The sequence below is a fragment of the Vicugna pacos genome, chromosome 7 (assembly GCF_048564905.1).
Source record: "Vicugna pacos chromosome 7, VicPac4, whole genome shotgun sequence".
Classification (NCBI taxonomy): Eukaryota; Metazoa; Chordata; class Mammalia; order Artiodactyla; family Camelidae; genus Vicugna; species Vicugna pacos.
In genome coordinates, this window is record NC_132993.1 from 180921 (window position 1) to 196148 (window position 15228).

The following is a 15228-nucleotide window of genomic DNA, read 5'->3' on the forward strand; positions in this document are numbered from 1 at the left end:
CCCTGGACAGCTGTGAGAGTGAGTTGATTCTAAAATCCATCTTATGAAAATAATATGCTCCATTGCCCCAGTAATTACACCCAGGAAACAGAATTCTTTGCAGTCATTGAACATTTATTCTCCATAATAGTCCATGAGCTAAGAAAGCATTAAGCAGACATGCTCTTACTTTAAGGACAGAGAAATGGAGCTGCTCATTTCTTCCCATTTGCAAAGTGTATGCAGACTTGGGTGACAAACACAGGGCCGAGTTCTGTGCAGAAGTCGCAGGGGGTCATTGTGGCTGACATCCTTGAGCACGTCCTGTGGTCCAGGCATGAATGTGGCAGCACCAGTCCTCACTGCGCTGTGTGCTTTATTAGTTTAGCCCTTACAGTGCCTCCACCAGGTCAGTGCTCTCATGTCCCAGCTCTGCCAGCTAGAGAAAGGAGGCCCAAGAGGTGCCGCGTGCCCCAGGCTGCTGAGCTGCTGAGGGCACAGCCCCGATTCATGACCACCTGCACCCCGTTCACCTTCGAGGGCCCACTCGCAGCCCGCATTGGGGCAGATTCCCGCCTGGCTCACCGGGGAACTCACTGTCAGGTACATCCACCGTCCTTTAGCAGAGCCGCACTTCGAGATGGAACTTCAAGTGAGCAGCGTCTGTGAAGACCATCACTAAGAGCCTGGGCAGCAAGACTTGCTTGGGTGGCTTGCAGACCCGGGTGACAGCAGTAAATCCCAAACCCCTCTCAGGGGAAAGACGTGGGGAGGAGGGAGGGGAGGAGAAAAGAAAGGAAAAGTGACCTGGAGGGGTGAGAGCCCCCAACACGAGACACATGCAGTAGGGGCAGCGGCTGCACCACCAGAAGCAGGGGTCCAGCAGCCTTTAGACCTGGGTCACACAGCTGCGGAACTGCTCCGAGACCTGAGCAGCTGTGCATTATACTTAATGTCTTCATTTGCTAAGGCTCTGCAGCCGTGTTAAATACATAAAAATAAACTTTTATTCGGGAAGTACACACTAGGGGAAGTGGGTATGTCTTCCACCTGCAGTGTGATGCTGGTCTTCAGTGAGCTCAGCACCCAGGCCAAGGTGCAGGGCACTGTCGGCACCGCAGCCGTGCTCATGACGCTGTGTCTGTAACCACCCGCTTCCCAGAAGGTGCCATTATTCAGATTCCTGACACCACACGTTACTCTTGCCTCATTTTGAAAATGTTGTCTTTGAATCATACAAAGTGGAAGCCCCAGCCTCCAGATCCCTTCACTGAGCCTTTTGCAGGGAGATTCACCCATGTTGTTGCATGTGGCCATCCTGTACTCTTCATTGCTGTCTGAAGATAATAAAACGTATTTATTCTTTCAGTTGTCCACAGATACATGGCTGACTTCAGACAAGTAATGCTGCTGTGAGCGTCCTCATGCACTGTGTCTTGCGCATTTAGCTGTGGGGGTGTGTGTATGTGCGCACACTTATGTTTACACTTACATTTATCTTATACTTACATTGTGTGTGCTGTCCGAGGCTCTGCAGAGATGTAATCTTCCCAGACACATCACACGTGCACCTGCAGTGTGGAGATTCCTTTCACATCACCTCCCTGCCACCATCTGTTATTGCCAACTTCTTAAAATTTAGCCATCCAGTTGGGTCCATCATAACATAGAATTGTGTTTTAATTGGCATTTCCTTGGTGGATGGTGAGGGTATGTTTGGAAACTTTTTTTGCAGTACTATTCCAAGTGTTTGCTCATTTTTCTATTTAGCTGTCTCTTTTTTCTTATGTTAATTTTTAGGAGTGGAAACCTGTAGTGGAACCATTTGTCAGACACGGGTGTCACAGCTTTTATCCCCAGCACTGTGGTTCAACTTTACACTCTCCTAGTGAGTCTTCTGATCAGCGAAAGTTCTTTGTTTTAGTGACGTCTGTTGACCACTTGCATTGCATAGTCAGGGCTTCCTGAGACTGTTTAAAAATCTCTAGCATGTTCTTAGTCATCATCTAGAAATTTTACTATCCTAAATTCTCATGTTGAGCTTTAGGATCCACTGATGATGTATTTCTGTGTACAGCGTGAGGCAGGGGTTAAGGTTCACTTGCTTTTGCAGTATGTGTGTTCAGTTTCTCCAGGACCATTTGCTGGGAAGGCCACCCTGTGCCCGTGCATTGCAATGGTGCCTTTGTGACCGTGTATCGAGGGACGGGACACTCCCGTCTGTCACTGAGCCATTTTTACATTGCTGCCGTTGCTGGGCCTTTGTGAGAAGTCCTGAGTCCCAGTGTAAGTCTGTCAACTCTCCTTTCACGCTAGGAAGAGCTTGCTCATTTGCACTTACATGTGAATTTTTAAAAATCAGCTTGTCAGTAGCCACTAAAAAAATCCTGCTAGGATTTCACTTCTGATTCCACTGAATCTATAGATGAGCTTGGATAGACTGGATGTCTTTACAGCTTTGGTCATCCGACCAGTGATTATAGCAGACCTTTCCATTTGTTTGAGTTTCCTTAATTCTTTCAATAGTGTTCTGTGGTTTTCTGAGTTATCGAATTGGACATCTCCTAATAGTCATATGAAGTATTCGTTTATGCTGTTGTATATATTTGTGTATATATAACTTTCTAAAAAAGGAATTGATTTCTGCATACTAATCTTGCCTCAACAGCCTTGCTAAATTTATTTACAAATGTAATAATTATCCTGTAACTTCATGTGGATTCTTCTATGTGAAACTCCTGTTTTTGTAAAGTACAGTGTTGAATAGAAGTGATGCTAAGAGACCACCTTTTCTTCTTTCTGAGCTCACAGTGTCACTGTAAGCATGACATTGCAGCAGACATTCTGAAGATACGCTGTACCAGGTTAAGAACATTCCTTTTGATTCCCAGTTTTCTGAGTTTTCATCATGAATAGGTGCTGAATTTCATACTGATTTTTCTGCATATATTGAGATGAGCAGGTGGTTTTTTATCATTTGTTCATTTAATGTAAAAAACTGCATAGATAGATTTTCTAATATTAAATGTAGCTTTTATCCCTAAAATTAACCCTACTTGTTTGTGATATATCACCCTTTTATTACATGGCGAGGTGTAATTTACTAACATCTTGTTGAGGATTTTTGCATCTACATTCATGAATTTGATCTATAATTTTCCTTTCTCGTAACATTGGGCTTTGACTTGACAGCTGTGCTGGTCCACAGGTGAATAGGAAGGTGCCCCTCTTTTCTATTCTTTGGACTAGTCTGGGTTAGATAAGGTGTTATTTCTTCCGTAACGTTTGTGGAAGCCATCTGGGCTGAGAGTTGTCTTGTGGGAAAGTTTTAATCTTATTTTAGGTTCAAATTCTTAAAAAAAGACACATGATGATTCAGATTCTCTGTTTCTTCGTACGTTAGTCATGAGAAGGAATCTGTTTGCTTCATCTGCGTTTCTGTATTCTCTCACTACACTGTTAACGTGTGTAAGAGCTATACTGCTGTCTCCTTTCCATTCCTGGTGTGAGCCAGCTGTATTTTCCTTCTTTGTACCTTGATGTATCTTCCTGTGCAAAGCTTTATCAGTTGTGTTTTCCAAGAACAGATTTTTACCTTTAACTTCCTCTCTTGTATGCTTTTTATTACTGACTTGCATTTTTATCTTTATTATTTCCTTCTTTCTGCATTCTCTGGTTTTGATTTGTTCATTTTCTAGCTTCTTAAGTTAGATGTTCAGCATTCCTTGGTTTAAAATGCATTTACTTATATCTACAAATTTCCCTCTCAGACCTGCTTTAGTTCCATCTTTCAAGTTAAAGATGTGTTTTCCATTATCATTTAGTTCTAATTTTTCTAAACTCTTCTTTTGATTATCTTGTTTAACTCTTAGGCTATAGAAATTCATAGCTTAACTTCCAATCTGTTATTACTTTCCTTTTCAGTTTGCTAATGATTTCTGGTTTAATTCATGGTAATCAAAGAGCATACCCCCATGACTTAAACCCTGTGACATTTTTTGAGACTTGATTTATGACTCAGAATGTGGTCTATTTTAGTAAAGTTTTGTTTTCACTTGAAAACAGTGTAAATTCTGCAGTTATTGGTTTGTATGTTAAAGGTGTCATTCACATCATTTATCAATCATGTTATTTAAATATTCTTAATCTTTACTATTTATTTTAAGTACTTGTCCTGTCAGTTACTGAGAGATATGCAGTAAAATATCCAGCTATATTTGTGAGCTTGTCTATTTCTCCTTTCATTTCTTTCACTGTTGGCTTTATATATTTTAAGGCTATGTTATTAGGGGCATACCTATTTAATGTTATATATTCGTGTGAAATTGTCCATGGTTAGTAATGCCTTTTGCCTTAAAAATCTACTTTTATATTAATGTGGTTATATTAGCTTTTTTTGTTTGATATTTGCAAAGTGTATTGTTTTCTGTGCTTTTATCTGAACTTCCTGTTTTGTATTTAATGTGAGTGTTTTAAAGCTCCATTTAATTGAGATCTGCTCTTTATTTCTGGTCTGACTTTTTTATTTTTACGAGCAGTATTTTTACACTCACAGTTAGACTACTGACTGACAGCTTACAGTTCCAGTCCACCTTCTGTGTCTTTGCCCTGTTATTTCAGCTGTGCCTTGTTTCTCTTGTATCACTTCATGCTTCTTTTTAAGTTATCAAGTATTTTTATTATCCCAATTTCTCCTTTTTAGATTGCCAGTTATATATTCTAGTGTTCTTCTAGTTTTCACACCACATTTACAACATGCATCCTTGTCTCATAGGCAGAAACCTCCAAAGACTATTTTTACTGCTTCCCAGTCAATTCAAGACTTTACAGCATTTATATCTGCTCACCCTCATGCCTTTTGTGTCATTATTCTGCGTTCTAATTCTGCATGTATTTTAAGTTCCACAAGGCATGGTTACTACTGCTGCTGTTTCCAAAGTCGGTGTTTGCTTAGAGTCATCGTCTATTGTCTTCCTTGCTCTTTGTTCTTCCTGTGTTTTCATGTTTCCACCTGGGACCATCTTCCTCCTGCCTGAAGACCTCCCGTTAGGGTTTCCTTCAGCACAGGCCTCCTGGCAATGAAATCTCACAGGGTTTGATTGCCTGAAATCATCTTAATTTTGCCTTCATTTCTGAGGATATTTTTGAGAGTACTGAATTCTTGGTAGGCAGTTACTTTCTTTCATCACATTAAAGATGTACATCATCAATTCTTTTGAAAAAGCCTCACCATTACTCCACTGAAGGACGTGTCTTTCTCTGGGTGCTTTGACGACTTCTGTCTTTGTCTTTTGTTTTCAGCATTTACACTATCACGGGACTTGTGTAGTCTTCTTTGTAATTCTCCTTCTTGGGGTTAGTGGAATTTCTTTAGTCTCTTATTATATTTTATCAGTTTCAAAAATTATTGGCTAGAATCTCTTCAAATATTGTTTCTACCTTATTCTCTCTCCTCTCCTTCTGAAACTCCATTTTCACACGTTTAATGTTTTCACCATTTCCCTTATATTTCCTATTGTTTCTTTATATTTTCGATTATTTTGTTTCTCTCTACTTTAATCTAGACATAGTCTACTGATCTATTTTCCAGTTCCTAATACTCTGATTTATTGTGTCTAATGTTACACCAGTAATTTATTCTTAGTTTCAAGGTTCTTTTTTAAGTTTTCAGTTTGTCATTTGATTTTTATAATCAATTCCATTCTATAATAAAATTCATTACTTTATCAATTTTCTTGAATATATTAATCAGGGTAATTTTATAGTCTATGTCTTAAAATGCCAGTAACTGGCTCTCTTTTTGTCCTTTGTTTTGTTTTTGCTTTTCCTTTTTAACTGCATTTGATCATTTGGTCCTGTTTCTGGCATACCTAGCAATTTATTATTGAAATCACAAATAATTAAGTTATAAAGGCTTCTGATTACATCTGACTACAGAGAGGATTTAATTTTTCTAGCAAGATGGGCAGACCAGCCTGAGACAGTCAGGGACTGAGCTGATTTGAGGCTGTATTCCAGGCTCTGTGAAGGCCAGTTTACTTCTGGTTTGTCATTATTCCTAAGTCACAGCACTTCAGAGTTTTGAATGAAAACCTGGGGATTCTTCTGCTCAAGCAGCACATGAACACCTTGGAAATAAAAGAAGGAAAGCCTCAGTAGGTGACTGCCTGCTGAATTTTGGACTTTCTGTGTTTCCCTTTTCTCCAGAATGATTGCTGCTTGCATCTGTTACTTGAAGTCCCTTAACTTCCTCTGTTGCCCATTCTGTCCAGTGACACTGTCATAAGCTCTCAGCCTCTGCTTGCTAAGTGGTCGTTGTGCCCTGAGACATGAGTTAACCACCAGCAAAGGTGACAAGGGGTGGGTGCTCACAGGGCCTCCATGCCTCCCTCCTCTCCAGGGGCCTGTCCTTCGAGTCCCAGCTGCTTTGGCTACTCTCCAGAGTTTAAAATCGTGTTGACCCCTTGGTGGGAGGGTAGTCAGATAAGCGCCCCTTTAGTAGCCACAAGTGGAAGACCACTTTAGTATACATTTTTTAACATTCTTCAAAATTTTTAAACTTTCCTTAACCTTACTTAACCAGAGTTAATGTTTAATGATCTTGGAAGTGCATTTGTGTGGGGCAGTTTGTTTCTTAAAGACTCCAAACAATTAAAAGTCAGAGTTAAATCAAATATCCAATTAAGTCTTCTGCAAAGTAGAATTTAAGTGTTGTAAAAGAATTATAAACAAAATGTTCTGGGAATTTTTTAGAGAAGCAAAATATCGCATAAAGTTAAGTTCAAAGACAGGTCATTTGATGTGGGCCTTGCAGGAAGTTTGCTGTAAAGACAACGTGGTCTTCACATCTGTGAAGTGGGTGCAGGCCCCTGCAGTCTCGAGACATCTTTGCTTCATACTTTTATCCTGAAATCTTGCTTCTAAAGAGATAAGTCAGAAATAAGGAAAAAGACTTATGTAAAAAAAAAGTTTACCATAATGCAAAACTAAGAACATCTGAAATATACAATAAGGAACGGTTAGATAAATAACTTCCATAAAAAAGAAGCCTTAAGACTAAAGCCACAGAGGCAATCACTAAAGTGTGCACAAAACAGTGATCATCTATCTCCTCCCCTTCCCCTCCGACCCTCACCCCTCCCCCACATCCCTCCCTGTCCCCAACGTCCTCTCCCTCCCCCTCCCCCGCGCCCCTCCCCCACCCACCCCACCCCCGCAGGAAGCTGCGCTGCACCCGGAACTACATCCACCTGAACCTGTTCCTCTCCTTCATCCTGCGAGCTCTCTCCGTGTTGGTCAAGGACGACGTCCTGTACTCCAACTCCGGCACGCTGCACTGCCCCGACCAGCCGTCCTCCTGGGTAGGCTGTCCCCGGGCAGGGTCCTCTCCCTGAAGGTGGGTGGGGATACTCACTGGGATGAAGTCCCGGCGCCGGTGCCCGGGTCCGAGGTCCCAGTCGGTGCGGAAGGAGAGGAAACTGGCCGGAGGCCGGAGCAGGCCCAGGACCGGCAGGACCCGAGCACCGCCAGGGGCTGCAGGGCGGGCGCGAGGCTGGCCCCCCGCAGAGCCAGGCTCCCGCGACGGCCCCCCGGGCGGGATGCACGGCCACTCCGGGGTGGGAGGTCCTGGCACAGGTGGACACACGTCCTCTCCCCCTCCCGCTCCCCCGTGTTTTCTCCGCAAATGTCCGAGACCTGAGCAGTGGGTGCTTCCCCGACGGCTGGGAGGAAGCCTCCCGTGCGGGACAGTGCCCGCGGCGCCCAGCTAGCGACACGGGGATGAGCATCTGAACTGCAGTTTCCACAGGTGCAGGCGAGGTTTGTGGTGGCCGCGCGTGGGTCTCTGGGGCCAGTTCAGCGCGGTGCGGTTATCGAGCTCCTCCGAGATGGAGTCCCCGTGCAGCGTCTTCCCCGCCGTGATCCCGGCTCCGGGGCCGGCGCCTCTCTCGCTCGGAGCCAGAAAGCTGGCCCCCTCTCGCATTCCAAACGGTGGGTTCACCCACTGGCACCGCTGCCCTGGACAGAACAGATTTGAAACACGTCGTTTTAAGATAGTGGAGCCTTTATAACAGCACAGACCCGTGGCTGCTCCGAGGCCTGCACGTAAATACACATCTGGGGGCAGCCTTGCCAGCCACGCGTGTGGACTGAGCGTAATAATAAAACTGAGGAGACCTCCACCTGGCAAATCCCGCCCCCGGGTGGAGGTGGGGCTACAGGGCTTTTGTCCCCAGATGGTGTCCCCGGAGTGTAGAGGGGGTCGCCCAGCACCAGGAGCGGGAGACCCAGGTTCCCTCCTGCCAAGAACCTTCCATCACTTCTCCATGCGTCTCAAACCTCTGCTTGAAGGAGCCCTCCCCACTTGGCTCTTTGTTAAAGGACCCGGTGTCCCTGATGGATCCACAAACACCAGGCACTTGACCCGGAGCTGTGCCCTCAACTGTCTCCTGCTGCATAGACTGAGGACCTTGCCAGGCCCCCACTGAGGGATGGGGGAGCAACGGGAACCAGTGTCCCTGCCCTGAGTCCCACCTGCCCAGAGAGTCAGGGCAAACTCAGAGGCCTTGAGCTCTGCAGTGGCTGGAGGCTGGGCTAGGGGTCTGCACGTGGCGGAGGGCCCTGGGCTCACAGCCCCAGGTGAAAAGGCAGAAGGGGCAGGAGGAGGGGAAGTGAGCAGTGCCCAGAACACACGTGTGCACGAGGGCACACACGGAAAAAACATGCACAAAGGTGCACATGCATGCAGAAACACACTGGCATGTGTGTGCAGCTCACACACTCTCCAGACTCTGCTCCATCGCATGTTTTGGATCCCGCCTGGGAAGGATGGCTGGTCAGGGCTCTGCGTGGTGCTGGGGGAGCCACGTCTGGCGAGTGTCTGCAGCTGTGGACATAGGACATGTGACACCACACAAGTGGACGTCGCCACAGCCATCACGTCTGCTGCTTGCTGCACAGTGAGGCTCCAGCTGTCAGCCCCGCATAGGCGCCAAGGCCCACTTCACCTGCTGTCTCAGCCCTGCAACCATCACTGTCACATATTCAAGTAAAATATCCTGTTCACTCGCTCCTACCAGCACCTGCCAGTCTTCCCGGCACCCTAGGGAGACGCCTCATGTCCTGTTGGCCTGGGAGGACACATGTTTACCTTTGACGACCCTGGGGTGGGTGCGGCTGTCCCATCCCTTTCGATCAGCTTGGCCTCGGAGAAGCCAGTGTCTTTATTGGATCAGAAAGTGGACCCAGGGACAGAGCCCCATCCCCTCCCCACTATGGCCCCGCCCTGCAACATGTGGGCCTCCTTCTCTGCCCTGGTTGGTTTGGGGTTCATCCAAGTCCTGTGGAAGTCATGCTCTAGTCTAGAGAAATGAATGACCAGACGGCCACCTGGAAGCTGACCAGCAGCAGGAGCCCCCGTGGATGACCAGTGTGGTCCCCAGATGCCTGGCCATGGTGGTGGGAGGCTCCCGGAGCAGGGTGAGGACCTGCTGGACTTGGCAGACCTGCGAGGTCCCTGTGGGGCACTGTCCCGGCCACGTGGCTGCTCAGCCCCTCCAGGCCTGAAGAAGATGAGGTCAGCAGACAGCGCATGGCTCCCCAGACCTCCTGTCCTGGGAGCACTCACTGGTGGATGAGTAAAGGCTGCATTTTAAACATTTTCCCAAGAAAATGGAATTAGAATCACCTTAAACACACGTTTTCTGCATCTTTTCCCCTTCAGCAGGATATCTCAGAAATCCTCCGAGTCTACCCCTGTCTCAGGATCTCCCCTGAACCCAGCGTGAGGTGTGATAAAACTGTAGCCGTCCCACCAGTAACAGCATGCCCACCTTGGTTTTCTACGTTCTGCCGCCACAAGCATCACCGCCCAGATGTCTCTGCGCACTGGTGCTTCTCCCTCGATCAGATGGCCCTGGAGGGGGACTGGACGGATCAAAGGGCATCTGTATTGAAATTGTAACAAACAGTGCTGGGCAGCTTTGCAAAAGGGGGAGACACCGCCATGGGTGCAGGACCCGCCCCCCTGGACGAGCAGCAGGGCCCCATGGTTTCCTCCTCCGGGAGGCGGAGAGCTCTTCCCCCTCCACACGCAGCACACACTTCTGCCACTGTTCCAATGAGCGGGTGGTGCTGAGGCCCGAGGCCCCGGGCTAGTGCCCCTGTTTTCACAGTTGTGTTATGATGTGCATCTGTCCACTTACGGTGGCCCGTGGGCAGCCTCCACGTGCCAGACCACACTCCCCGCACGCAGCATCAGTACACGGTAACAGCCGTCCGTGCCGCACCTTAGAAAGAAACCGAACCATGCTTAACTGAGGCAAGAGAAACGAGGACAGGTAACGGGATTGGGTGTCCTGGAAAGAACGGAGCCTCCGCGGGCCAGAGCTCCTTCCAGCCCGACAGCAGCTTGAAAGCCGCTGCGCATCTCCTGCAAGCACATCTGCCCTGTGCACACGTATGAGTAAATCCACACACATACACATAAGAGTGTATCTGCACACGTATGTGGATGTGTCCGCCCCACCCACAGATACATATCTGGGGAGGAGGCTGCAAAGATACAGAAAAATAGAAATAAAGTGCTGGATTTGTAGGACATTTATATGAGCTTAGTGACTATAAGTCTCAATGCCATGTTTGCTCATGATGTAGAAATACCTGACATGTTTACTTATGTGGGGTTCTGAGAGATTAAAATATATTTATTTTGTGTAACACATATTTTTTCCCTTTTAAAACACCTGGGGAAAATTTATTTGCTGGGTTTCTCTTGTTTTTCCCCTTTATTTTCCTATCTCTTGTTAAGAGTGGACAGTGAGGAAGACAGAGAAAGAGAAGTGGGAGTGAGTGGAGGGTGAGGATGCAGCCGGGAGAGGAGGTGCAGGGAGGGGAGGAGGGAGGAGAGGTGGAGGGTGAGGAGGTGCAGGGAGGGAGGAGGAGGGAGAAAGGTGGGGGTGCAGGGTTGAGGGTGAGGATGCAGCTGGGAGAGGAGGTGAAGGGAGGGGGAGAAGGTGCAGAGGGGAGACAAGAGGGAGGGGAAGGGGAGGGGGGAAGGGGAGAGGGGGGAGGGGAGGAGGAGGGAGGGGAGGAAGTGCAGGGAGGGGAGGAGGAAGGAGAGAGGTGGGGGTGCAGGGTGGAGGATGAAGATGCAGGCGGCAAGGAGGTGGGATGAGGAAGAGGGAGGCTGTGCCAGGTGCCTCTTGTGTTCCCTCAGAGTTACAAATCACCTCCGGGACACCGTGGGCATCTGCCTTCACCTGGTGTTTACCCTCCAGCGACCCCGGCCAGCCGTGCCCTGACACGCACACACTTGGGTTCACACCTCTGTGTCAGGGTCGGGTTACACGGAGGGCGTGAGCACGTGCTGCACCCTGCCCGGCGCTGCCTGCCATGAGTGTGTGTCTCTTGCTGTCTGGCTCCAGGTGGGCTGCAAGCTGAGCCTGGTGGTCTTCCAGTACTGCATCATGGCCAACTTCTACTGGCTGCTGGTGGAGGGGCTGTACCTCCACACCCTCCTGGTGGCCATATTCTCCCCCAGCCGACGCTTTGTGGCCTACCTCCTGATTGGATGGGGTAAGGACTCCTGCCCTGCCGCACACTGCCACCCCCAAACCCTCCAGGTTCCTGATTCCGTCCTCTCTGACGTGTAAATGCAGACTCTTTCAGCTCGAAAACACTTTGCTGAGCCTGTAGGAAGAGCTTTCCTAGGGCCACTGGAGGTCCCTGCAGCCAGTACATTAATATTTCTGAGAACCTGGTTGCTCTCTCATTGGCTGAGGTGTACCCTGATGCTGGGAAAGTCAGAAGGAAGGGGCCTGGGAGGAGAAAGAGCAGGGGGCCGTCCATCCTGAGTCCCGACCACATGTCCGTCAGTGGGACTCCACACTGACCAGAATTGGAAAGGGGGTAAAGCTGCGGGACCCCCACACTCACAGCCAGGAGCACCCCTTCAGGTCACCGCCATGTCTGGACACAGCCTTGCCAGCACGTTGACACAGACACCCGCAAAAAAATGGTGATTTGTTTCAGGCCCGTGAAGGTTCAGCTTTCAAAGCATTCAGATTATCTTCACTGCTTCATCAGGCATGAGCGTAAACTTGTCTGTATTATGAAGAGCTTCCACTTGCTCATCAGAAAGCCCTGGTCCTTGATGGCTGGGCCGACGAAGGCTCACTCTGTCCCTGCAGGGCTGGTCCAGGGAACTAGCATGGGTGGTGGTAACCAGGTGTCTTTCTGCAGGCATCCCCACTGTCTGCACAGGTGCGTGGACTGCAGCCAGGCTCTCGTTAGAAGACACAGGGTGAGTGCTGGGCCCGTACCTCTGCCTTTTAATTGAGATCCATCTAGTGACGCTAAGTTCCTGGCATCACCAAGTCTTGGGAAACTAGGGAGAGGCCCCGTGTCTGATCAGAAGGCAGCACATGTGGCCAAGCTGAGGATTTGAATACCTGATGGAGAGGACATTGAACTTCATCGGGAGAAGCCATGGGAGAGATGGGACTGAACCAGGTCTCACAGCAGAGCTGAGTTTGGGGTAAACCGGGCAGAGACAGAACAGCGTCCCAGAGCTTGGAGCAGTATTCACAAAAGGGCGCCAAGCAAACGCAGAGCCCAGTATTGAGCCAGGTCACAATGGCCAGCTGGGAACCACCCTCTGAGACAGCGCAGCCGGCCTAGGGCCGCAGACATTCTGCCTGGTGAGTACAATGAGCCAGAGCAAGACCCCAAACTCAGGCACCAAGAGTTCCCACCACGAGGCTGTGGTCTACCAGTTGTCTATTCTGGTAATGAGCCTCTCAAAGTCCAGTTGTATGGCTGTAGTTTATGTGACATGTATCTGTCACTGGCACTTTGGGCAGTTCTCCTGGCCTCAGCCTGGCTCACTCCCACACCAGGAGCAGCTGCAGGGTGGGCCAGGGCTGCAGGTCTAAGACAGCATTTGTGGGAAGCCTCCCCTCTGCCCTGTGGGTTCCAGGAGCCCCACATCCTACTGTCAACCCCAGCTGGGGTCCAGGGTGGGCCTCTGCCCCTGCTGGGAGGGAGTGCGGGTGACCGAGGGAACAAGGGAGGCGTTTCACCAGCACCCGACCCCAGCCTCCCGCTGGAGCCAGCCCTTATGCTGAAAAGCAAAACTGAAACCTGTTACTGGACAAACGTTCCTGGCAGTGCCTGCCTCAGCTATTCTGATGGCATTTTTGTGCTTTCATTTAAGATACTAATACTAAACATTTGGGAGCTGAGGAGAACTGATTTTCAGAAGGCAGACTTCTCTTTGCGATGTCAGCTGGAGAAAGCTGCGCCAACGCCCAGGCTGTGGGCCTTCCTGGGGCTTGGCCTGCCCCTTCTCCCAGCTTCTGGAGTTGCCTCTGCATCAGCAGATCTCTAAGTGCAGAGCAATTGTGCCTTCAGGGTGGAGCACGGCAGTCAAGAGGGACCATCTAACAACCCCGAGGGGAGGGGAGGGGAGGGGAGGGGGCTTTGGGCTCTGTTTTGCAAGCACCCTGTAAGGGGTGAGTCCCGGGCTGTGCGCTTAGCCTGTGCTGGATTTGTAGCTGGAATCATCCGTGGTAATGTGACTCCCTCTCTCAACAGTTGCTGGGATACCAACGACCACAGTGTTCCCTGGTGGCTTATACGAACACCAATTTTAATTTCCATTATAGTAAGTCATTTCTGTATTGAAACACGAGTGACCCTCCAGGCTGCACACTTGGGCAAAGAGCGGGCTGCTGCCCAGAAGTAAATATAAATAGCCCCGTTCTCCTGGGTCTTCTGAGGCCCGAACCCCAAGGCCGAGCTCTTCCACGGTGGGCTCAGCCCCCCTTCAGGGTGGAGTCTCAGGGAAGGGGGTGGGTGAGAAGGAGACTGCTCCTTCAGGGGACCCTCAGGGGAATCACCGTCGGGAGGACCAAGTGTGCAGCCTCTGAGCTGAACCAGATTTCGGTCTGTCCGTTGCACATCTCAAAGTCAGTTTACTTAGCCGCCGCAGCCCAGGGCCAGAGTGTATGTGACACTGCAGGGGACACTGTCCCGCTCTCGGGGTTGGGGGGCGGCAGGCAGCTGTGCTGGGCCCTGCTGAAACTGGTGAGGCTCAGCCACAGACATCCCGGCCTCCTTTCCAGGGGGCATCACACACAAATGTGTCATCTCTCTTTGTGCAGGTCAATTTCATCCTTTTTGTTAGCATTATACGAATTTTACTGCAGAAGTTGACATCCCCAGATGTCGGTGGCAATGACCAGTCCCAGTACAAGTGAGTATGTGCTTAGACACACCTCGTCACCCAGGACCCAAGGGTGAGGACGAAGCGCGTGTGAGGAGATCAGAGCCAGGCCCAGAGGGCCCCAGCTCTCCTCCTTCAGTCGCAGGCGTGTGCCCTTGGCCACTTCACAGGGACCCCCAGAGACGGAGGGTCTTGTCCGAGGGCAGGTTGCCCTGGCAACTGTCAGGCCCCCCCTCCCATCATGATGTCCCCCAGGGAGCTGCTTCTCGAGGTGCTTTGCCTACTTTCCTGTGTTGTCATCTGACCTTTCTCCTTGGCCACACCTTATTTATACCTCATGTTCAATTCTTCTGCCCCCTCAGACCTCAGGGCTCAGGTGGCACCTGGTGTCGGGCCTTGTGCTTGATCATGACTCCGCTGATGTTTGTGGACATGCTGAGTGACAGCCTGGGGACGGCTGAGACCCTCTCCCTTCCCAGGAAAGGGAGCAGAGGTTAAGCCTCCTCCACATGACTGTGGATCTACGAGATCCAACAATTTTCCTAAAAAAAAAAAAAAAATTCTTGAGGCTCTGAGACAGTAAAGGAACTTGAAGATTCTGTACATGTCTGTCACGAATTTATAAGGAAAAGATACAGCTCACAACTCAGATACAAAATAAAATCAGTTTGGTGTGAGTGGTTGGTACAGCTGGTACAGTGGTTGGGTTCAGACAGACCTGGTTGGAGCTGCAGCTACTGAAAGCTGTGTGGCCCTGGCTCTTGCGCAGGTTACCAGCCTGCCCCGAGGGTGGGCCCCACGCAGCCGTCTCCTCCCTCCCCTCCTTCAAACAGAGTGGGAGACGGGCAGCATCCTGGTGGTCATGGAGGCCTGGGGGAAAGTGACTGGGCTGCTCTGAGCCTCAGTCTCCTCACCTGTAAAGTAGAAATAATAGTGTAATTGTCACTGAGGCTATGAGGATCAACTGAGTTTTATTCAAAACTCAATTAACTAAATTAATATTCAAAGACATTTCGTGCCTGGCA

At 49.3% G+C, this 15228-nt stretch overlaps 1 protein-coding gene across 2 annotated transcripts in view; it reads left to right on the forward strand.

Moving 5' to 3' along the window:
- Positions 1-15228, forward strand: part of VIPR2 (vasoactive intestinal peptide receptor 2) — a 63363-nt gene that overhangs the window by 43933 nt on the left and 4202 nt on the right. For both annotated transcript variants that reach the window (XM_072964034.1, XM_072964035.1), the window contains exons 6-10: positions 7199-7340; positions 11403-11553; positions 12220-12280; positions 13573-13642; positions 14142-14233. In XM_072964034.1, the coding sequence (XP_072820135.1) occupies positions 7199-7340; positions 11403-11553; positions 12220-12280; positions 13573-13642; positions 14142-14233 (516 nt within the window). The remainder of the gene's footprint in view (positions 1-7198; positions 7341-11402; positions 11554-12219; positions 12281-13572; positions 13643-14141; positions 14234-15228) is intronic.